Source organism: Myotis myotis, unplaced genomic scaffold (assembly GCF_014108235.1).
Source record: "Myotis myotis isolate mMyoMyo1 unplaced genomic scaffold, mMyoMyo1.p scaffold_m19_p_1, whole genome shotgun sequence".
Lineage (NCBI taxonomy): Eukaryota > Metazoa > Chordata > Mammalia > Chiroptera > Vespertilionidae > Myotis > Myotis myotis.
Window position 1 is genome coordinate 169,495,297 of NW_023416313.1, and position 25,482 is coordinate 169,520,778.

General features: G+C 39.4%; 1 protein-coding gene across 12 annotated transcripts in view; it reads right to left on the bottom strand.

Annotated features, from left to right (window-relative positions):
- FAM214A (family with sequence similarity 214 member A) overlaps nucleotides 1-25,482 on the bottom strand; it is an 80,632-nt gene that overhangs the window by 38,194 nt on the left and 16,956 nt on the right. The window contains exon 1 of one of the 12 annotated variants that reach the window (XM_036301926.1): nucleotides 16,229-16,458. The exons of the other annotated variants lie outside the window; for them this stretch is intronic. Coding sequence (XP_036157819.1) covers nucleotides 16,229-16,265 — 37 coding nt within the window. The 5' untranslated portion in view covers nucleotides 16,266-16,458. Of the gene's footprint in view, nucleotides 1-16,228; nucleotides 16,459-25,482 lie in introns of those variants that run through there. 12 annotated transcript variants of the gene reach the window in all.

The following is a 25,482-nucleotide window of genomic DNA, read 5'->3' on the forward strand; positions in this document are numbered from 1 at the left end:
GGCAGCCAATGGATGATTTTCTCTCATCACTGATGTTTTTATCTGTCTCTCCCTCTCTCTTCCTCTCTCTGATATCAATACAGATATATCTTTAAAAAATATCCTATATAATAAAGGGTAATTATGCAAATAGACTGAACGGCAGAACAACTGAACAACCAAAGCATAATATGCTAATGATATGCTAAGGCTGCTCAACTGCTCGCAATGATGTGCACTGACCACCATGGGGCAGATGCTCTGACCGGTAGGTTAGCTTGCTGATGGGGTCCGGCTGATCGGGACTGAGAGAGATGGGCCAGACACCCCTGGAGCCCTCCTGCAGTCCCTCCCCAGCCTGATTGTGCACCGGTGGGGTCCCTCAGCCTGGCCTGGACCCTCTTGCAATCCAGGACCCCTACGGAGGATGTTGGAGAGCCGGTTTCAGTCCGATCCCACAGGCCACTCCCCTTGGGAGGGCACCAGACGAAGGCTGATGGCTGGCAAGAGCTGCTGGGGCAGCTTGAGCCTCTCCCAATCGTGACTGATTGGGTGTGAGCCCGCAACAGGCAGAGTGGGGCCGGGATGAGTGGGAGCGGCAGGTAGAAGCTACAGGCGGCATTGGACTGTGGGTTTCGGCCTGATCCCTGCAGGCCACCCAGAGGGACCCCACCTGTGCACGAATTCGTGCACTGGGCCTCCAGTTTTAAGTAAAAGAAATAAAGCTGAAGTAGTTGTATTAATATCAGATGAAATAGACTCTGGACAAAGCAAATGATGTTGTGAGTGATAATGATGGCCATTTCATAATGGTAATGAGGCCAATCCATGCAAAGAGCATAACAGCCCTAAACGTTTTTGCACCTAATAAAATAGCTTCAAAACGTATAAAGTAAAAACTGATAGAACTATAAGGAGAAACAGATGACCCGCCATTTTATTTGGAGATTTCAACACTCCCCTTTTCAATAGTCAATAGAACAAGAAACAGAATTTCAGTGAGAATATAAAAACGAACAGTTCCATCAACCTGACCTAACAAGCATTTACAGAACACTTTACTCAACAAAAGCAGAGTGCAGATCTTTAATAGGCACACACAATACATTTAACAAGACAGACCACATTCTGGGCCATAAAACAAGTCTCAATACGTTTAAAGGATTTAAATCATCCAAAGTGTGTTCGCCAACCACAGTGGAATTAAATTATAAGTCAGTAAGAGAAGGATATCTGGAAAATCTCTAAATATTTGGAAACTAAATGACTGATGTGATTTTAATAGTCACTGGACCATCCATTTACTCTGAAGTGAGGTTACCAAGTGCTACGGACTGAATAGTGTTCCCCTAAAATTCATGTTGAAACCTTAGCCCCCAAAGCAGCTGTATTTGGAGATAACAGCTTTCAGGAGGTAATTAGGACTAAATAAGGTCATTTTAATTCTATAGAACTGGTGGCCTTATAGGAAGCAGAAGAGAACCCTCTCCCTCTCTCTCCAGGCACATGCACCCTGGAAAAGCCCTATGAGCCCACAGCAAGAAGGCCTCTGCTGGCAGGCCAGCAAGAGAACCTTTACCAAAAACCAAATCAGCTGTCAGTCTGGTCATGGACTTCCCAGCCTCCATAACTGTGAGAAAATGAATTTCTGTTGATTAAGCCTCCAGTCTGGTATTTTGTTATGGCAGCCCAAGCTGACCAATACAACAAAGCTAAAAGTCAGGAATGAGGCTCCATATTTCCGGACATTCCTGAAACTGAGAGGAAGCAGTCTTGTACTTAGCTCCAGATTTCTGGAAAAGGCATGCTGCAGCCTGTGCCTAGAGCCTAGATGTTTTCAATTAATAAAAGAGGGAGTGAAAATACCGGGCATAAATGGGTTTCCAGAAGCCTTGCACTTGGAAGATTATGGGGTTAATAAAGTAAGAGTTCATTTCTTATTTGATTATCAATCATGTGTATACATAGTTCCAGTTGGAACTCAGAGGGAGAAACGGGGAGTAGTTGAGTAGTACCAGGAATCTCTAGCAATTATAATGACTGTCCAGCCATACTGGAAAATTGTTGTGAGGATCAGAGTGAGATATGTCAATTGAATCATTAAATTAGTCTTACTCAAAAGAAAAAAAAACACCTTTTGTAATTCGTCATAGCTACTTAATAAAGTCAAGGTAGGGGGTAAGGGGAGAAAATTAGAGAGAGAAAAGAGTGGGGAATAAAGGGAAAAGAAAAACAAAAACAATGATAAATACATGTAGAATTCACTAAGCCCAATATTATAACCTACTCCCCCTTACTAGACATGCACCTCCAACCCAAAATTTGCTCCGCCTCTTGAGTTCTCTATACAGGGTTGAGCAAAAGTAGGTTTACAGTTGTCTGTATGGAAAATAATACAAGAAGTAATTCTGTTTCACATACTCAAAACTGTAAACCTACTTTTGCCCCAACCTGTATAGTCTAATATTATCCATGCTCAACTGCCTAAGCCAAAAACTTGGCAATTGAGTCCTATAAATCGTACTTCCTAAGTAGAGCTAGCCACTTTTTTCCTCGTTCCATAATCTGTGCCAATACTACGAAGGCCGTCTCTTATGTGGATAGTTAAAATAGCTCTGTGATTGGTCTCCATGCATCTCGTCTCTGATCCTTCCCATACATTCTCATATCCCTTGTTAGAATTATATTTAAAAATATGATGTGATTATGTTGTCTTAAATCTCCTTAATGGTTCCCACTGTTTACAATTTAAGGCCCCAACCTTTACTTTTTAAGAACCAGTTTAAAACTCATTTAATAGAGGCATAAACAAAACATCCCTTCCTCCCTCCGGCAGATATTTCTTATTATCCTATTGGTATTAAAGCTAAAAATCCAGTGAGTGAGTTCCTTGAGGACAGAGACTAGCTCATTAATTTCTGTATCTTATATGTTGGAATTTCCTATGTAAATAATCATGTCACTGCCAATAATTTTACTTCTTTCTTTCCAGTTTTAATGCTTATTTTTTCTTTTACTTACTGCAATGGCTTGGTATACAAGGTGGCATAGAAGTGGCTAGACTAAATACCTTCTTTCTGATCTTAGCAAGAAAGTGTTCAATATTTTACCACTAATTATAGAAGTAACCCAAAGTCCTTCCCCACCCTGCCCTCTGCTCCCACCTCAATCAGCCTGAGAAGCTAATCTATCATTTGAAGGAGCAATGATGGGGAGGGTAGAGACCATGTTCCACAAAAGTGGAAAACTGCCAATTCTAAAAAAAGAGGGGGGCAATGGACCAGAAGGCTATGAGAATGATAGCTTGCCAAAAAGAAAATGAGATGATGCAATAGCACTGAGAAAGAATACCCACTGGTTCCTTCAGTGGCTCAACCGCTTGAAGAAGACAGACAATGCCACCCTTGTAAGCATTTGTTTGTTCAAGTGCATCCATTCATTAACCTCTGCACAAATGTGGGGAGATCAATTATTCAGAATGGAAAGTTGCAGTTTAATTGTAAGGGGTTATTGTAAAGATACTACCTCCCTATAAGGTTGGTGAAAACAAAAACAATACTTTTTGCTCCCTAATGTTTTTCCTCCAAGGCAGTTTCATATTGTTCTATTTCCCCTTTCAAATGGTCCTCTGCCAAAGGCAGTATCCTTTGATAAAGATAATGATCAAGCATGGGGATTTAATGCTTAAGCAATGCTTTTAATGAATGTTTTATTGGATGACTCTGTGGTCATTATCAACTTCAGTCAGCCAAGTATAGAATATTTCCTAGAACCAGATTAAACTGGTTTTAGTTCAGCCAATTCACAAACCCAATTATAGTCAATTGTGTATAGTTATTACGCTCAAGCAAGTCTTTATTGTTGTATTATTCTAAAATCAGCTGTTTAGAAAATAAATGTGCCAATCTGCTTTAATAATAAACTAGCCTCACGACCTTGGGAAAGGTCAGTTACACCGTGACCCTCACTCAGCAAACTCACCTGTAAAATGAAGGTGTGTGAAACTAGATGGTCCTTCAATTTAAGCATCTGATTCTATGAGTGCCAATTTTGGGAGTTATAAAGTAATACAATCCCATTTATTGTTAGTACCACTTTTGCCACAATCACAGACCGACGGGGGTATATCTAGCCTACTACAAACTAAAAATAATCAGGGGGGTGCTGATCACAGTACGAAATTTGTCCCAACCACAGCTATTTTTATTTTTGTGGCTCAAAATGTTACAATCATCTATGCCTCCTTCCTTTCTCTTGTCCCCAATAAGCCATCAATGGTTAAAGTCTGACTGCTTCTTTAAACAACTTCCCACACCTGATCCCTCACCATTTTCAGTTTGGCTGGAGCACTGGATGCATGAGGGGCAGTAATGAGAGAAGAGGTGAAAAAGGGTAGATAGGGTCCTTTTTCACCTCATCTCTCATTACGCTCCTTTATGCATCCAATGCTCTGGCTAAACTGATCTATACTCCTTCTCTCCTAGAGCCATCTCAAGGTGCCCCACCCTCTGTAGTATTCCACTGAATCACTAAATTCCTGCTGTTCCCAGGACCCCTTCCTGGCAGGCCACATGACCCCACCTCAGCTGCTGTAATCCTTCGCTCCAACTATGTCGATATTCTTAAAGCCACACCGTGGAGAAATGTTGCGGTAAGGAGGTGACATCATTTTGTGTATCAGGAGAGCCCTCCCAACTCTCTTAACACTCTTCTTACCTGCTTTTCTGGTCTTCAGTAATTTATCAATGATTTCCTAAAATTGTAGCTAATGACTCAAAAATCACTTCATCTAACTTTCCAAAGACTGCATTTCTCTCCATTTATGCAAGCCTTTTAAAACATTCGTGGGTAGAATTTTTAATATTTTCTTAATAAAGGTCCTAAATATTTCTATTAAGTTCATTCAAAATTAGATTTGTTTGTTGCTCTTGTGCAGGGGGACTTTTTTCACTACATTTTGTAGCAGAATTTCTACTTTTATGGAGTTAAAATTTTAACTTTGCCACTTGATTAAAGTTCTACAGATTAAAAATAGGGTATGAAATGATGAGATGATCCCTATTTCAGCTTAAACATAAAATTCTTCATTAGGTCTAATCCCAGCTCATCCAGTCCCATTACACTCTTCCATGGCTTTTTATTTCTCTTAGGAGAAGAGCTCATTGCAACTTACGTTCTTCCTTCCTTAAACTTAGCACAAATAAAATTAAATCAGCGTTTGCATCTCTCCTCTAACCCATTAAGCTCCATAAGAACAAGCTGCTCCTGCTGCCCAGCACAGGCGTGGCATGAACCAGCACTTGAACACATGTTAAAATAATGAACGGTCAATGTTCCATCGTATGTGGTTTTCTTCCTATTTCAGCTTCTTTCTTTAAAAAAAAATATTTTTATTGATTTCAGAAAGGAAGGGAGAGGGAGAGAGAGATAGAAACATCAATGATGAGAGAGGATCATTGATTGGCTGCCTCCTGCACACCCCATACTGGGGGCGGGGGAGGATCGAGCCCACAACCTGGACATGTGCCCTGATGGGGATTCGAACCATGGCCTCCTGGTTCATAGGTCAATGCTCAACCACTGAGCCACACCTATTTCTGATTAAAGTGATAAATCCTTGCTGTTACCTTTTGCAGATAATTATCATTTTATTCTTCTTTTGGATTTGATATTTTATTTGCCAACTGTTTCTAATTTTTTTTCACATTTAAAAAGTCAAAGTTGGAAATAAAATCTACAAATGCATCACATAAAACAATGCACTACACCTAATTTCCTGAACTTTCGTTGCTTCTAAAGCAGGTCTTAGTTTAAATCAAGAGGGGTCTAGTTCCCACTCTCTCTTTTGTACTGAAATCGTTTTGTGAGTTGATATGATGCCCTTTATCAATAGAAGTCTCTTAAATGGGACAAGGAAACATTTGTTCTTAAAATAATAAAATTGCATTAGGTAATCACCAAATCTCTAGCCCATGGCAAAAATATTTAAGTTGTCAAAAATAAAAAAGAAGAGAGCACTTTCTGAGTTCTAATTTCCAAATTGATTTCTGGGCCTCCACAGCCTTTTATGGGATTATAGAGAAAATTCACCACAATACCTACTGAGCGCTTGTGTAATGCATTAGGGGCCACTCAAGCTCTAGAAAGAGAACTGATTTTTAAGTAATTTTAAAGATTGGCTAGAATATCAGAGTGGGAAAGAGAACTATCTGCATGTCAACGACTGTCCCTGAAGTTCAGCTCTTCTCCGGAGGCACTGGGAGAACAAGCTGCCTTTGCCTTACAGGCCGTGGTATGGAGAGAATATAGATCACCCTCACTCGTGGTGATGTGATAAATGACAGCAGGGGAAGACCAGGGTGCTATGGGAAAGCACAGGCAGAAAATCAATCCTGGACATCACAGAAAGCTCCCAGAGGACTTGATATTTAAAGTGAGAGAATTAGAACTAGTCAGTGTTATTGAGGAAATGCACCAGTATCCATTTGTTTTGCCTCCTTAAAGGCTGTTGGAATTAGGCTCCTAGCCACGCCATCATAGATGCATGGGCACAAACTTAAGAGCTACACTTACCTGCACTAACCCTATCTAATTTCATTGTTCTGTGCTCTGTGTAAACCATTAGACCAGTGGTTCTCAACCTCGGCTGCACATTAGAATCACCTGGGAATCTTTTTAAAATCCTGATTTCTGGGCCTCATCCTCCTGAAATTCTGTTTCTTTGTTACTAATGTTGTGGCCCCACCCCATAACAAAGAAACAGAATTTCCGGAGGATGAGGCCCAGAAATCAGGATTTTAAAGATTCCCAGGTGATTCTAATGTGCAGCCAAGGTTGAGAACCACTGCATTAGACCTAATTCATCACTGTTTTAGGGCTTAAAAATCCTCAAGTAGGAAATATTGTCCTTTTCACTGTCCTTTGTGGGACTACTCCTAATTATATGGTCTTACCACTCCACACCCCATGCAGAAAGAACCATGGGACAAAACGCTGAGAAAATATTGTCACAGAAGGAAACAAAATCCCTCTCAAAACCACAAGTTCTAGATTTAGCTATACACTCAGAAGGCAACCCTGTGCTAAAAAAGCAACAACCCACCATTCTAGTGTTTTGTTTTGTTCCACTGTTACTAATCCCAGATAACTGGCACATAACTTTCCAAAATTATCCTCAAGCTTAACCTAATTTAGTCTTACATTTTTACCTCGTGGGAATATGGTTACAACATAGACTGGTCCCCAAAAATACACCCTGTCCTTTCAACCTCCTTCCCTCTACCACATAGACCCCTACCTACTTCTACGTACTCTCAACATTCACATTTTCCACTGAGTGTGTATTTGTATGCAAGAAACCTAAAACTCCTTAAAAAAAAAAAAGTGGATGGCATAGTTGTTTTTAATTAGGAGTTGAGAAACTTGAGCACACAGCAAGATCAGTTCTCCTCAGTTCTCTCCAACAAAGATGGAGCGACATGGCATCCGCAGCACTGGACCCGTCACCTCTAGAGCAGAATGACTTCTGGAAGTGATTCCAGGACTAGCCCACGGCCAAAGGAGTGTCTCCTTGGTCTCCTCCAATAGTCAGAGACGGCACGCAAGTCCTGGGCACCTGAACACTGCATTCCAGCCTGGTCCTTTTGTGCTAGGTTCTCTATCAAAAGCTCATCCAGAATACAGGAAGCAGTGCAGGAATGTGGGCTAGACCCCTCGGCAAACCTATCTGCGAGAGTACTACCGTATCATCTCCCTAGAAGCTACAAAACAGTGCCCCATGCTCAGTACTTAACACTGTGCTTGCGTACATATCCCGAAGTCCTTTTCCAGTCTGCGTTAAGCCTGTTTTTAAAAATTAATGCCTTTATACTCTGATTGAACCCATGTTTAATCAAAGAATTTATGGACCTCTGGCTATTTTTCACAAAATTATGATGCTTTTTTTTTCAAGCAAGGGGATAGACAGTTCAGCAGATTCTCAAAAGGATCAGTACAGCAACCTGAGAAACACTAACATAGTCACAGCTTCTGTTCTTTTCTGTTTGAATTTTTTAATTTAAGGTAAGTATGCGTTACCCAATGCAAATACACTAATGCAATGCAATCAGGTAAAACTAGGGTACTTATTTCTAAAAGAGTTCTCTGACCCTTTATGTCAACTGCAAAACAGTCTCTTTGCAGAAGCCTTGGGCAGTGCTATTGAACGCATTGACAGTGATAAAATAGAGCACACATGGAAGAGATTGTCTTTTCTTTACATCTGTTAGTTCTCTAATTCTCAATAAGCTAACCTGTATCTTCAGCTAATTGGGTGGCTAAATAATATACGTTAATGCAGGACTCACAAAATCTTAGTGCTTAATAAAAATAGGAAAACCAGGCCTGGCCGGTGTTGCTCAGTGGTTGAGCATCAACCCATAAACCAAAAGGTTGCGGGTTTGATTACCGCTCAGGGCACATGCCCAGGGTGCAGGCTCCATCCCCAGTAGGGAGTGTGCAGGAGGCAGCTGATCAATAACATTTCTCTCTCATCAGTGTTTCTATTTCTCAATCCCTCTCCCTTCCTCTCTCTCTAAAAATCAATAAAAACACATTTAAAAAGAAAATAGGAAAACCAGAATTGGAGCCCAGATTAAACCTCTTTCCCAAAATAACATAAAATTATGACTGATCAAAGCAATGAAAATTCTGCGGAGAGTTGAAATTTTGCACACTTATTCATTTCCTGAACATTTTGGCTTAGAAGTTTGAGTTAAAAATTTAGCCCTACACCACGAGATTATTATTCTTGAAGGTCTTATATTTCAATACAGGTATGTATGTGATGATATTTAATTTTTGGCTCCCAGGCAGCTGGCTTGCCCCTTGTTGTCAATATAGGTGGCAAATACAAGGTCACCCTTAGCCCAGTCCTCACTGAGGAATTCAAAAGAAAAGTCAGAAACAAGCTACTTCCCAGTAAAAAAATCCTCAGTGGACTTAGCAACTCTAGTCAGGCAGTTCAGCATCTGTGTGTGGGCTTTCGTGTGCATGTGCACAGGCGCGTGTACACACACACACACACACACACCCCAAAAATAACATCAAAGATCACAAATGCTTTCTTTCTGCCTTTTTTCTTTATTTATCTTCCTGTTTTACTTTATCTTACTATTATGGACTACTATCTTTCTTCAAAAACTTAGTCATGTACTTCCCTTCAAACCCTCTTCTTTCTTCTAAATCCCATATTTTGCCCTAGCTGGTTTGGCTCAGTGGATAGAGCATCGGCCTGCCAACTGAAGGTTACCAGGTTCTTTGGTCAAGAGCACCTGCCCGGGTTGTGGAGTCAACCCCCAGTAGGGGGTGTGCAGGAGGCAGCCAATCAATGATTCTCTCTCATCATTGATGTTTCTCTCTCTCCCTTCCTCTCTGAAATCAATAAAAAATATATTAAAAAAATAAAATAAATAAATCCCCATATTTCCATGATCATGAAGTTCCTACCTTAGAAAAGTATACTTGCATATAAAAAGCTCAGGGGGAAAGTCTAAAAAAAACTATACTGAAAATTCTCAGAATTTTAAAATGTAGAATAATTTTTTAAAAATATATTTCTTTATTGATTTCAGAGAGGAAGAGAGAAGGAGAGAGGGATAGAAACATCAATGATGAGAGAGAATTATTGATCGGCGCCTCCTGCACACCCCCCACTGGGGATGGAGCCGCAACCCAGGCATGTGCCCTTGGCTGCAATCGTACCCGGGACCCTTCAGTCCGCAGGCCGATGCTCTATCCACTGAGCCAAGCCGGCCAGGGAAAAATGTAGAATAATTTTAAAGGAAAGTTTACTATAATAAAATCTCATATTTTTATTGAGTCTTAACTCTATGTCACTAATCTAAGTAGTTTTCATACCTTCTTTCAATTTAAACTCCACAATTACCCTAAGACCTCTTTCTACAGGTGGGGAAACTAAGGCTCAAAGAGGAGAAACCATGCACAGCATCACACAGCAAAATAATAATTAATCATGCAGGATAGGACAAGCTATCCCAAATTTGAGCCCAAAATGTCTAAATATTAAGAAAATGGAAGCCAACTTAAATTTTAATGGCCAAATTAGCAATAAAGTGTTAAACAATAGAAAACTGACTGGTAGTTTCCCTTTCATACTCTGTATGACAAGACGCTTCAGCAAAATCTGAGGCCCAATTACTTATGAGCCTTATTTTTCTTCCCTATCTTGACTACTTACTATAATTTATTACTTTAATGTCCCTGGGCTTATCATAAACCTTATAATTCAAATATTTTGATGTTCAGAAGTTTTTGAATGAAAAAAACTGAGGAGACCAGTGAAGAAAGAACAAGAAGATACTTCCAGTTTCTCAATTAATAGCCTGCATGCAACCACTTTTAACTTGGCTGCACCACAAAAAATTATATAATCAAATTCAAGCAATACTGCAAACAACTATATTTTTAAAACTCAGGCCCAACTGACATGGCTCAGTGGTTGAGCATCGACCTATGAACCAGGAAGTCACGGTTGGATTCCCTGTCAGGGCACATGCAGGAGTTGTGGGCTTGGTCCTCAGTAGGGGGCATGCAGGAGGCAGCCAATCAATGATTGTCTCTCAGCATTGATGTTTCTATCTCTCTCTCCCTCTCTCTAATCAATAAAAATATATTTTAAAAAATAATAAATAAATAATAAAACTTGGGTCTTTGACTTTAGATAGTGTAACATCTGAAAGTAAAAGGAATAAAAAAGATTTACTATCCTTTCGCAAAAACAATGCAGTTTATGCACTAGCACTGTTGCCATGTGAAAAGGCCTGACAAAAGTTGTAAAAATTAAAATTCCCTGCCCAGCTGACTATGATAATCAAATCATTTTTTTGGAATCAGAATATGAATAACTAGGAATTTCTTCAAGGAAGGTCAAAGAAACATGTGTCACACAGCACTTAGAGCATGCATACAGGCCCTGGCTGGTGTGGCTCAGCTGGTTGGAGCATCATCCTGTGCACCTAGAGGTTGCCGGTTAGATTCCCAGTCAGCGTATTATACTTAGGTTTCAGGTTCGATCCCCAAAGTGCATGCGGGAGGCAACCAATCGATGTTCCTCTCTCTCCTCCTCCCTTCCTCTCTCTGAAGCCAATTAAAAAATATGTTTCTCTCATTTTCTCTCTCTCTCTCTCTCTCTCTCTCTCTCTCTCTCTCTCTCTCCAGTAAAACATCCTCAGATAAGGATTAAAGAAAAAGCAACAAAGTACATTAAACTTTTTTTAAAGTATACATATAGGAATCAAACATTTGGGCAATGCTTGAAATAGGAATGATTTAAAAAGGGATTTCACATATTCGTCGAGAAAAAGAAAAACTCCGATTGTTATCCCTTCCCAACCTGAGGTTTTAAATTAGAGAATTTTTTGAAGAACTGTATATGAGATACTACTTACATAATATTGCCTGGTGATTTCAAAATAAAGAATTTATTTAAAATAAAATCAATTATAGCAATCACTGAATCTGATAAATGTGAGCATTTCTATTTGCTATGCTTTATCAAGTGGCCAAGACAAAAAAAAGAAATTCACTATTTTTTGAAACGGACTCATAGACACAGAGAAAAGACAAATGGCTGCCAGAGAGGAGTGGGGGTTGAGGGACTGGGATTGAGAAGTACAGATTGGTAGTTACAAAATACTAGTAGTCACAGGGATGTAAAATACAGCACAGAGAATATAGTCAATAATATTATAATAACTACGTATGGTGGCAGGTGGGTACTGGAAGTATCAGGAGGAACACTTTGTAAAGTATATGGTTGTGTGACCACTATGTTGGAACTAATACAAAATAATATTGAATGTAAACTGTAATTGAAAAATAAAATTTAAAGGTCTTTTAAAAAATCACTATCTTTGAGAACTGAAATATTTTTCTACTTCTATGTACACAAAAGTGTAACTGATTTAGATTTAAAGATTTGACATAGAATAAGACAAATTTCTATTGTTAAACAATAAACTCTGAGACTTGAAATACTCTAGCAATGCTACTACATTTAATCAAATTATAAACATCTGTTATTAATCTGAAGTTTTGATATTGAACAGGAACTTTCATTTACTGGGGGGAAAAAAGACACTTTTCGAAAGTAGACATACAGAAGGCCAAGAGACATATGAAAACATATGTCTCTAATCATCAAAGTCACTAATCATCAGAGATGCAAATCAAACGACAATGAGGAACCATCTCACACCTGTCAGAATGGCTATCATCAACAAATCAATAAACAACAAGTGCTGGCGAGGATGTGGAGAAAAAGGAACCCTCCTGCATTGCTGGTGAGAATGCAGACTGGTGCAACCACTGTGGAGAACAGTATGGAATTTCCTCAAAAAATTAAAAATGGAACTGCCATTTTACCCAGTGATCCCACTTCTAGGAATATATCCTAAGAATCTCGAAACAGCAACCAGAAAGAATGTATGCACCCCTATGTTCATAGCAGCACAGTTTACAATAGCTAAGATCTAGAAACAGTCCAATGAGTGGATAAAAATGCTGTGGTACATTTATACCATGGAATACTATGCAGCAGTAAAAAAGAAGAATCTCTTACACTTTGAGACAGCATGGAGGGACCTGGAGAATATTATGATAAGTGAATTAAGTCAGTCAGAAAAAGATAAGTATCACATGATCTCACTCATATGTGGAATCTAAGTAACAAAATAAACTGATGAACAGAGTGGATCCAGAAACATGGAAGCATGGAACAGAGTGTGGAATCTCAGAGGGAAGACAGGGAAGTGGGGGTGGGTGGGCAGTAATGAACCAAAGACCTTGTATGCATATATGCATAACCCACAGACACAGACAATAGGTAGCTGAAGACCTGGGGTGGGTGGCGAGGGCAGGCTGGAGGGAGTCAATGGGGGGGGGGGGGGAGGCCATATGTAATACCTTCAACAATAAAGATTTATTAAAAAAACAAAAATGAAAAAAACAACAATTGTGGTACATCTATGCAATGGAATACTATGATGCTGTAAAAAAGAAAGAACTCTTACCATTTGCAACAGCCTGGATGGAATTGGGGAGTATTATGCTACGTGAAATAAGCCATTCGGAGGAAGATAAGTATCACATGCTCTCACTCATTTGTGGAATGTAATGAACAATATAAACTGATGTACAAAAAATAGATCCAGACACATAGAAGCATTGACCAGACCATCAAATCTCAGAGGGAAGGCAGGGGAGGGGAAACTGGGCGGGGGGGTGGGGGGGAAGGGGGGTAAGAGAACATCCAAGGGACTGGTATGCATGCATATAGGCATAACCAACAGACACAGACAGTAGGGGGGTGAGGGCCTGTGTGTGTGTTTGCGGGGGGGGGGGGGGGGGGCGGGGGGGAGCAGGCTGAGAGAGGTCAATGGGAGGAAAAGGAGACATTGTACAATACCTTCAACAATAAAGAATTTAAATAGCCCTATCTGGTTTGGCTCATGGATAGAGCGTCAGCCTGTGGAGTAAAGGGTCCCGGGTTTGATTCCAGTCATGGGCGTATGCCAGGGTTGCTGGCTCAATCCCCGGTGGGGGACATGCAGGAAACAGCTGATCAATGATTCTCACTCATCATTGATGTTTGTATCTCTCCCTCTCCCTTCTCTCTGAAATCAATAAAAATATATTGGAAAAAAAAGAATTTAAAATAAAATTTTTTAAAGCCCTAGCCAGTTTGCTCAATGGTTAGAGTGTCAGCCTGTAGACTGAAGGGTCTCAGGTTGGATTCCACTCAAGGGCACATGCCTCAGTTGCAGGCTCCATCCCTGGTCCAGGTCGGGGCACATGAAAGAGGCAACCAATTGATGTGTTTTTCACATCGATGTTTCTCACATCAATGTTTGTCCCTCCCCTTCCCTTCTAATCTTTCTAAAAATCAAGGGAAAAAATATCCTCAGGTTTGGATTAACAAAACAAAATAAAATGTTTAGGGGCTGAGCCCAGGAATAAAATCTGGGATTTTTCCACCCAGCCTGAATGGGTCAGTGGTTGAGCATCGGCCCATGAACAAGGAAGTCATGGTTTGATTCCATTCAGGGCACATGCCTAGGTTTCAGACTCAATTCCCAGTAGGGGGCATGCAGGAGGCAGCTGATCAATGTTTTCCTCTTACATCAGTGTTTCTCTCTCTCTCTCTCCCTCTCCCTTACTCTCCATGATATCAGTAACAACATATTTAAAAAGAAAGAAAGAAAACAAACAGAAAAAAACACAAAACCTGGGATTCTTCCAGGACTGTTTCTCCTGCAACACAAAGACATAGCTTTTGTGTGACGCAGCAATAGGCTCCATTTTCTTGCCAATATCATGTTCCTTTATCTTTTGCAATATATGAATAAAATCAGCCTGCTCTTGGAAGCCTATTAATTCTTAAGAAATAAACCAAGGGAAAAGGGCAGCAAACCAATTCAAGCAAAGCGTTGGTATTTGTGGTTCTATAATTTTTTTAAAAAAGTAATTGTGAGGAGAATGATAGCTCAAAAAACGGAAATGACTAGAGTGACCTCCATATGGTTAGTCATTATTTAATCCTCTCAACATAACTCTGCCTCCCAGCCCTTACCCCCTCACAGCTCCTCTTCTGCAAATGAGTGCTTTATATTGTGGAGGCCACTGAGTCCGAAGAATATAATAGCTTTCTTCATTTTGTTCTAATTTTTATAACTCCTATAAAGTTCAAGCTTAGGACTACACCTAACAACTGGAAAAACTGAGACATGCCGGAGTCTCTTAAATTTCAGCAACATGTCAGTTCATGTGAGAAACACTCCTTTAATGTTTAAGGACAATTTATTTTGTATATTTGCATCTACTATTTGAAGTCTTTAACTTAATATAAGTATTAGATATGCATCATTAAAAGTGATCAGTAATGGGCACACAGCATGAGATATATTTTAAGTTCTTTTCAAAGAAAAGAAATAACTCTCATCACTTATCAAATAATGCTAACGCTGATTGCTAAGCCTTCCTAATGACAGGTACTTCTTGGAAAGAACACCACCATCAAAACCAATCTGATTCCAAAATATATTTGTAGAGATAAGAAATAAAGCTTGAATGTTAACTTTGAATTTATATTATACTAATTTTATTCATCAGACATAAATCACTAATTAAAAAGGAGCTACTTACACAACCAGGTGAAACTGAATGAGCAAAAGAAAACTGTTCATAAATGGGTAATATGCTAATTAGTCTTCTCTGCTTTAATTAACTTAAAGGAATCATTAGCTAAATCAACTATGTAAACTCTATGATTTCACAGTATTTGAGAACATGGAAAAACACTTGTTTATCTAGGGTATTTTAAAACTTTCTTATAATCAGTTGGATAAACTGGTTTTTCCAGACCCCATAAAACCAAACTGTAACACATATTGTGTTCAAGTACTGCAAATATTGAATTAGTGAGCTTTAATTAGGTAAGACACTACTATATTCTACTAGTATTTACTAAGTCAGATATGGAATTAAGAGGTCTACTTTAATTTTAAAATACGATCTTAACCATTTATGATATGCTGTGTTCAAAATCCTTTATTTTTCAATTTTCTAGATGGACATTTAATAGAACACAACACTGACTCTGCTGTTGGATTATACTACTATCCTTTATCTGAACTGCACAGAATTAGTCAACAGATCAAATAATTAGGAAATTGTACAATTGGAGGTAGCTTCTTCAGAAATCCTTCAATTCCTTAAACTATGTCAAATTCTCACTAACCTAAATTCTGACAATCTGTCAAATTCATAAACAACAGATTGTAGTTAAAAACATGTAACTTATTGCAAATACATTCTCCTCAACAGCTTTTATTTTTACCTCCTGCCCTCAAATACAGTTCATGGTTCTGGCAAACCCTGTTCTCTTCCTCGTAGTCTCATTTTTATCTTATTTCACGCCCCATTAGAGTGAGCCCATTGTATTTTGGTTTCTTTTTTTCCTACTCATTGTTCAGATCAGCATTTTAATCATCTCTAAAGCAATGCTGTTCAAAGAAAACAGGCTATAGGAAGCTAAATAAAATTCCCCAAGTTCAATGCTTTTCAGAGTAAGATCATTTTTCTTGACCTATTTATTACACATCCATGCAACGCACACACCACACCTGGTAAACAGCTACAGAAAATGGGAAGCTTTAAAAATAATGCCGTTAAAAAACACTTCATTACACACCTTCTCTGTGAGGCCCTTTGTTTCCACTGAAAACCATACTGGAATCCTCGCATGAAAGAAGTTGCCTTCTGGCTGTCCACGGCTAGACAGCCAGGAACTGAGGGATCCAGATGTCTGCAGTGGTTAGAACAAACGCTCAGTGGTGGGTGCTGATTCCCTCTCCCTCCACGGCTGCTCACAAAGGCAGCAGAGCGAGGGCGCACATAGCAACAGCACTCACCGCTGATTGGACGCGGGGCGTGCTCGCCCGCTCGCCGGGTCCACTACGGCTTCCTGTCTACTTGGCAGCGCTACGCTGCTGTCTCTGCTCCTCTTACCAGCCCCAGCCGGGCTGTGGTGAGGCAACTTGCAAGCCAGGCGCAGCGGAGCGGCAATGACGGGGTGTTCTAGCACGAGCCCCTAGCGTGTGCGCCTCTGGGTGCTTTTACAGAGAGACGTGTGGGAGGCAAACATTGCAGTCCTTGTTGCACAGAAAACTGAGGACAAAGGGGGTGGTGGTGGTGGGGAATAGATTTATTACTTTGAGTTTCAAGTAAATCAGGTTCTACCAAGTGAAACCCCCTTGAAACCACGGAGATACAAACATTTACAATGAAAAGAAAGCATCAACCTCCGTCTCTACCTAGGACGAGGAACTGCTTTCCCATAAACTTCACAGTTCTTAGAAAAGCACACCCAGTCAATTAAAATGGATGAGGGCCCGAAACAGCCCCCCTTCAAATGCATGCAGTGCCTTTTAAGCGGGCGAGGGAATCTGAGGTTAACAGATTGGTTAGAAAAATATTGAAAAAGGAAAAATAATCAGTTACTCAGTAAACTCTGGCAACAATAAAAGATTTAACTAGATATTGGCTTTAAAACATCTCTTCTTGGTAGTGAAGACCCAATGCAATGTATTGTCTAATTGTACCCCCGAAACCAATGTTGCCCCAATAAATTCAATAAAAAGATAACACTGAAAAAAACAACAACAGAAAAAATAAATTAACAAAACATCTCTTCTTACATAAAATAACAATGACATTTAGCCTGAATTCATTTATTTTTCTCTATCATGAAAGTATCTGAAATATAAAGGCATAGGAGGGTTTTGTTTTTTTTTTCAGGTTTCAAGTACTGAGGTTCAGTCTGCTAAAGTCTGCACTATCTCTACAAGCTTTAACAACAAAATCCCTCCCCAACTTACAAAGATGTCTGGGGGAGTTATTGCAGGTAGTAGGAGATAAGCAGATATGAAGGATCAGGAGGAAAAACAAAACCACCTCATTTAGGAAACACTTCCCCAGAACATCACATAAACTAGGATAGTGTTTTTCAAACTTTTAAAGCAATGGGACCCTTTTTACTTGCATGCTTCCAATAAAGTGCCTTATGAGTGGCGGTGTGAGGGCTTTTATGCAGGCAGGTTTGTGGGAGTCGGCAGAGGCTACAGCAGAAGCACACTGCTATTACTCAGATCTCTGTTTATCTGGAGTGTCTTGGGGGTGGGGAGCAGAGGCTGATGGAAACGTTGGCTCCATGAAGTACCCCATGCGCACCAGAGGCTATTTTTAAAGGGGAGGCCACAAATAACACTGCAGTTGCCTATGAGCCCCAGAATCTGCAAGGTTCCTACCCCAACAAAAGCGTCTAGGATCCCTGGAGTTCTGGAGTGATTTTCAACCAGCATGCCACAAGAATTTTAAAACATGCAATACCTGACTATTTAGTCAGGGACACTGACCTCTTTTTCCCTTAGTTTGTCAAATAACGCCCCCCCCCCCCCCCCCCCCCCCAACAACCAAAACAATAGCTGTCTGGTGCAAATGAATCAAAATTATATCTTTTTTTTTTGTCAGATCGGCAGAAAATATATTTTTTGGTGTGCCATAGAATTTTAGTAATTAGTTTATGTGCCATGAGATGAAAAAGGTTGAAAATCGCTGTTCTGTAGCATACAAGTAAGAGTAGACAGTGTATAACCTGCAGGAGTTAAGGCCCATTGTTACCTTAGCATAAAGCAAGCACCCGATCAGTGGCTCCACAATTAGCCACAGGGAGAGTTAGAAAGCCCATGAGAGATAACAAGAGGGAAGATGGGTTTGGGAGAACAATAAGCCTATGAGGTAAGTGACTCAGAAAAAGAAATGGCACCGCAGACAGAATAAGGATTTTGGAGTTAGGCCAACCAAACTGGGTTCAAAACATGAATCTGCCATTTACAAACAGCAAGACCCTCTATAAATTACTGAACCATTCTAAGCTTCAGTTTTCTTATCTGTAAAATAGAGTTAACTCACAGGGCTATGGTGAAGGCTAAAGGGTGCTTACTGCCAGCCAGACTGGACTTTTACTTACTAAGGACCCTTAAGCTTCTTTGCAAATACTATTCCTATTCCACTAGGAGTGGTCTTCCACAATGCCTGCAATTGATGTCTCAGCTTAAATTCTCTTCCCCAGGTAGTTTTCAATCTAGATCCAAGACGAGTCAGGTTCCCTGTACTTTTTTCTTAGTACTTAGCTCATACAATGTGAAATAATTATTTGCAAAGTGACTGGTTTAATAAAATTCTCCTCCACTACACTGTAAGTGCTTTGTCTACATTATTGCTTACCTAACACCATGCCTGATTTATATACATACTAGTGGCCCAGTGCACAAAATTCGTGCACATTAAAAGGGAATTAGAGGAAATATTTTAATATTGCTATTTGCCCTTTCTCTATAATAGAAGTGTCAGAGATTGCACAAGACCCAGACCCAGCTGGCCCCACCCCCACTGGGTGAGACCCAGACCTGGCTGGCCCCACCCCCGTCAAGCCCTGCCAGGTGGGGGACACAGCCTCACATCCCCCAGCCTCACCACGCACCCAACCCGCGCCTGCCACGCATGCAGCCTCCTGCTGATCGGTCGTTAGGACGTTAGGGTGTCATGACCATCTGCATATTAGCCTTCAATTATATAGGATACTATTTGATTTGGTTTTGCAACTATGGGAGGTAAATAGAACAAGCATCATTATTCACAGTGTTCGAATAAGAAAATCAGCTCTAAAGGTCTGTTTACTTACGAAATACAACTAGAAGACAAAGGAAATAAAATTTTTGGATGAATAACTTTATAATTCAAAATTAACCTCTTCCTATATCTTTCAAAACAGGAATATATAATCTCTAAATTGTTTTGGAATATTTCGAGTTATCCATAAACTTTTAAATTAAAGGCTAATGAAATCCTATATCTACAATCTAAAATTATTGGTTAACAACATATACAAAGAGAATTTCCAGAAAAAATATTAAATTTCATCAGAAACATACTTATAAGTGAATAACATGCACTCCAAGAGACATGCCATCTTTAAAAGTAAAAACCAACCAAGAGGTTTATTTAGTGAAATGCTTGCAATGTGCTGCCAGTTTTCCAATAAATTTCAAAACGACACTTTATGTAATCCTGAAAAATGCTTGCTTTTCCCTTGTTTGTTCATCTTGGTACATACAAAGTTGTAAATGAATGTGCTATAACATATCGGCACATTATCTACTTTGTAGATCTCAAGAGCCTACAAGTTAGGAATCTGAATAATATGAAATTCTATACTAAATACTAGTCCCAGATTCTAATTTCTCCACCCCCAGCCATGAAAAAACCCCATACATCGCCTGTACCCCACCTAACATGGTCATAACTGTGTTCACCAAACAACCAGCTCAAGAAATATAAATTACTCATATTATCATAATGTAATGGAATAAATAGAGAAGCAGATCTTTTATGAGTTTTTTTAAACTACATATTTCAAATACAAAATGGAATAATTTAAAATATCAGTTGTTTCATGTCATGTATGCTCTCTTTTAGAGACAAGTAATTGAAAACTATCTACTTTTAAGATACTTTAGAGATAATCATTCTAGATTAGATACTTCCTAAACAAAAATAAATATTGCTATAAAAAAAAGACCATCAAAGGTAATGATTAAATAACTATTGTATGTGCAAGGCCTATTGGCCAGGTATGGTACTAATCTCTCTACTATCCATTCTCTGACCCTGTGGTAGCTACTACTGTCTTATTCCTTGCCCAAGTAACCAGAACCGAGTGGGCAAATCCAGGAATCAAATGTAGGTCTTCCAAAATCTAATGTGCATGCTCTTAACTACTACTATCCTTTCCTAACAATTTCTTTCTTATATACATTTCCATAAGGCAAATGTGGCCTCACACAAAAATAAAGCTTAAATGTAGAAATCTCAAGTCAACATTTCCCAATTATTACTTATTCAATAACCAACACTACAGCCCATTACACCTCAAAACTGTCATATAATACTACAGGAAAACGGGACTGCTAAATAGGGGAGCCAGACTGTAGCTGTACTGTGATCACTACATGACACAATAAAAGGTTCAGTCTGTAAAACTTCAGTATTTTATGCTCCGAGATCACATACCTAATCCAGACAAGGTAAAGGGAGTAGAAAAGGGCACTAGACCAGGAACCACAGATCTGGGTTCTAATCTAAACTCTATCTCTCATCAGCATTGTGATCTTAAGCACTTCTCTGAAATTGCTCAAATTTTACGTCAGTATTTTGTTGTTTTTTGCCTGCAATGTTGATATGTTGTAAGGCTCAAATAAGATAGGATAAAGTTATTTGAAAACAGCAAAGTGCTATACCAATAGGATTATTGTCATCCCTGGTGGTCTTCTAGGGGATAGAAATATTAACATGTTTGTACAAAATACAACTCATTACTGGAAATGATCCCTTCAAGTAGTAGGTCATAATGGAGAAGATAGTCTAGGGCTCAAGTTCTTTCCACTTAACAAGCTGTGCTATCAAATTATTTAACCAAAGCCCTAGCCTGATAGCTCAGTTGGTTAGAGCATCATCCTGATACACCAAGGTTTTGGGTTTGATCCTTGGTCAGGGCATATACAAGAATCAACCAATGAATACATAAATAAGTGGGAACAACAAGTCTCTCTCTCCCCCCCGCCCCCCGCCTTCTTCTGTCTCTAAAAATCAATCAATAAGAAATTATTTAACCTCTCTGAATCTATTTCTTCATCTATAAAGTGGGAATAATGATTTCTCTAAGAGGTATAAACCATCTAGCTGAGTACTTGGCTCTCAAGCAATTTAGGTTTCCTCTTTTCCTATGCAAACAACAGGTCTACAGGATGCTAATAAATGTGACTGTGCAAGTGTGTACACACACACGTCGTATTCACACCCACTCCAACAAATGAAGGGCAATACATTAGCAGTACCCCATATTAACAACAATGGGGATGAAATTTAAATCTTGACTACCAAAGAAAGATGTGTATGACACTGATATTTTTAAAGCTTCTTAAATATGTCACATTTAACAACACATTTCACAGCTGAATAGCTAATTTACAAGAAAGACTAAACAACAGCTAAAATTTAACATTGTTACCAATTTTGGAAATTAGGGAAATTTATTGTTTTTCTCATTAAATCACTTTTTTAAAAAATCACTTTTTATTCAAAAACAAAATGTTATGGCGTTAGGTCAGTATTGGGATAAATTAAGCCATAATAAAGTACATTAATTTCCACTCCCATGGAGATTCCTAGCAATCATTATTGCTGAAATTACTCAGTGATTTGTATTCATTATGGCATGGCACAAATAAACCAAGTGGCCAAACAGAGTCCAAGAATACTGTGTTTCTAAGAGCTAAAACACTTCTTCATTTTTAAATATTAAAAAGTACCTAAGAGTCTTAATTGGGGTTCTCATCTTTCAAAAGATTTGGGTTATAATGACCTAGATTAGTTCCAGGAGCAGAGCCCTGTTTACAAAATCTAAGATCTTGGAGAGAAGAAAATGTTCTAGCCTGTTTTTTGGCATCGTTCATACTACATTGTTTAAAATGAGCTAGAACAGGGGTTATTTATAATCTAAGCTACTGGACAAACACTTTGTCTAATAATATCTTGTACACACACAAGTCAAGATCAGGTATAAGAATTCACTTCTAATTGCCTACATACTTAGTCTTTATAAATTAATATCACCACTATTATATAAAATGTGTGCCAAGATACACATGGGTTTCCCTTTACCTATACCCATACTCATTTAAAGACATGTTCTGGGATATTGTTAATCTCCTGCTAGTAAAAAATGGTATGTTTGATTGACTCATAATCTAGAACCAATCATGAATATTTTTATTTTGATTTAAAAAAATGTTTTACTAAAAGTATTCCCATGGAGATAATGTATATTACATTTACCTGTACATTAGACCATTGTAAGTTTGTGAAATAAGACTTTTTAGAGCCCTGACCAGTTTTCTCAGTGGTTAGACTCGCAGTGGTTCTCAACCTGTGGGTCAAGACCCCTTTGGCGGTAGAACGACCCTTTCACAGGGGTCGCCTAAAACCATCCTGCATATCAGATATTTACATTATGATTCATAACAGTAGCAATATTACAGTTATGAAGTAGCAACAAAAATAATTTTATGGTTGGGTCACAACATGAGGAACCGTATTTAAGGGGCCAGAAGGTTGAGAACCACTGGGTCAGAGTGTCAACCTGGGGACTGAAAAGTCACAGATTCGATTCCTGGTCAAGGGCATGTACCTCAGTTGTGGGTTCAATCCCGTACCCTGGTCAGGGCACATGCAGAAGTCAACTAAAGTGCAGGAGGCAACTAATTGATGTGTCCCTCTCATGTCGATGTATCTCTCTCTTCCTCCCTTTCACTCTGTCTTAAAATCAATGGAATAAATATCCTTGGGTGAGAATTTTTTTAAAAAAAGAAAAGAATATTTTGTAGATGAAGAGCTTAAGGCAGCTGGTGGGTTTACCTGTCAATTCCAAGTCTTGTGTCATTTTTTTTTCCACAACTACCTGTTACTGATAGATCTCTACAAATTATGCCAATAGTCATTCATACACGTGACAAATTCGGCATTTTAAATCTTGGAGAATTTTAGCAGAAATCTGAAAAAGTAAACCAGTTGTGTAGAATTAAGTAAACCTCATGTAGCTTTAAGAAAGACTCAATTAGCCTGGCTGGCGTGGCTCAGTGGCTGAGTGGCAACCTATGAACCAGGAGGTCTCGGTTCAATGCCTGGTCAGGGCACACGCCCAGGTTGCAGGAGGCAGACAATCAATGATTCTCTCTCATCATTAATGTTTCTCTCTCTCTCCCTCCCTCTCCCTTCCTCTCTGAATAAAAAAAAAAAAAAGACTCAATCATTAAGTCCCTGAAATTTTAATACTCTGCATAATTGCTTGCATTTTTAAAATTTGCTAATCTCAGACTATTTCATATAGTCTTGTTTCTAAATGATATGACTAAACTCTTCTGGCTACCTATAACACCTAAAACTCCAACATACATACCTACAACTGAATTAGTTTCCCTCTGAAGAAGATTCAACATTATTTCACTCCCCATCCTCTAAGCCAGTGGTCGGCAAACTGCGGCTCGCGAGCCACATGCGGCTCTTTGGCCCCTTGAGTGTGGCTCTTCTACAAAATACCACGTGCGGGTGCGCGTGTACAGTGCGATTGAAACTTCGTGGCCCATGCGCAGAACTTGCGAGCCGCAGTTTGCCGACCACTGCTAAGCTAACAAACTTTGGAGAGAGAAAAATGGCCACTGGTTATGTGTTCATTAAGTGCCTGGCACAACTACTTTACTCAGGTTATGTCATTATTAAAAAAAGTATAAAATAAGTGGCATTATTATCTCAATTTTAACCAGTGAGGAAATGAAGCACAGAGAAGTTACGTATGCAGAGGTGACAAAACCGGGACTTAAACCCGGTCTTTCTAGTTCTAAATACTAAAATAATCTGTAGGATTAAATGTGCTATGAAATTAACTTAGTGTTGGGACTATTATTTCCTTTTTAAATAAAATAGGAAAAAGACATGCCACCATTGCATGAGCAAGATTGAGTTAAGACTATTATTTTGGGAGAGAGAGTGCTGTTATGGGGCAGCAACATCAATTTTTTTGTAATTGTGGGCAGTCAAAAAATAATTTTTTAAATCCTTCCCCAAGGATATGTTTTTCATTGATTCTAGAGAAAGAGGAAGGGAGAAGAAGAGAGAGAGAGGGAAAAAAACATCAACGTGAGAGAGAAACATTGATTAGCCACCTCCTGCGTGCCTCCTACTGGGGATGGAGCCTTGACCAGGAATCGAACCCGAGACCCTTTGGTGCTCAGGATGACACTCTAACCAACTGAGCCACAACAGCCAGGGTGGTAGGCAAAAAAATGTAAAGCCACTGCTCCATGTGATACTGTCTCTATTACCACCATCCCCTACAATGTCCCCCAATAGGTACTTGTTCTACTTTATCACATTCAACCAACATGGGCTTTGGAAGCATATATTCAAGGTTGGTATTTTTATTTTATTAAATAGAGTTTGATAAAGAAGTAGTTGCTAGACATTTGCAACCAGAACTCACACACCTCACAGGCTGCTATAACTGAGTTCTACAAACCTTTCTTAACTACACTTCCAGGGCCACAGATGTGTAGATTCCAAAGGAATGTACCTATTGAGTAGACCTTCTTGTGTAGAGGGAGACAGGAGTTTTCTTTTTCCTCATACAAATCCTACAGCCAATCCATCATAGCTCTCCATTTTCAACACAATTTCGGTTTATACAGTCATTTCACCCAGCAGGTCAGTGGAAAGTACTTGTGATTTGAATGTCTCAAGTAGTTTCTAACCTTTTAGACCAGGAAGGTTTCAGCTGCATTGCCTAGAGGGGAAAATCGAGGAAGCCTCAGGAAGGGAGCACCTCATTTGAAACCTGCACTGACTAATAAATTTCCATTCCTCCTTCTCAAAACAGAACACGAACACACATACACACATACACACACACACACACACACACACACACACACACACACACTCAAACCAAAACCGTGTGAGACCACCACAAATAGAAAAGGAGAGTGGAATGTAGGAGTTCTACAAGTCTGCGCAGGCCCCCTGATACTCTTTTCCTCTTGGGTTACTTCTCCTACTCCCCTCCTGTGCCTCTTCCAAACAACACATGGAAACTTCCAGTCCTGATCTGTCTGTTGACTCTGGAAAAAAAAGTCAGGAAAGACTGTATTTGGCTACAAGTGCCAGAGGCCAGAGGCCGTGTTAGTCCTCACTCATCATTTTATTTCCAGCACGTCCTAGACATTAACTGGAGAACAATGTTAAAATATAATCACCTAGCCTTTGCTTCTTTCAAGT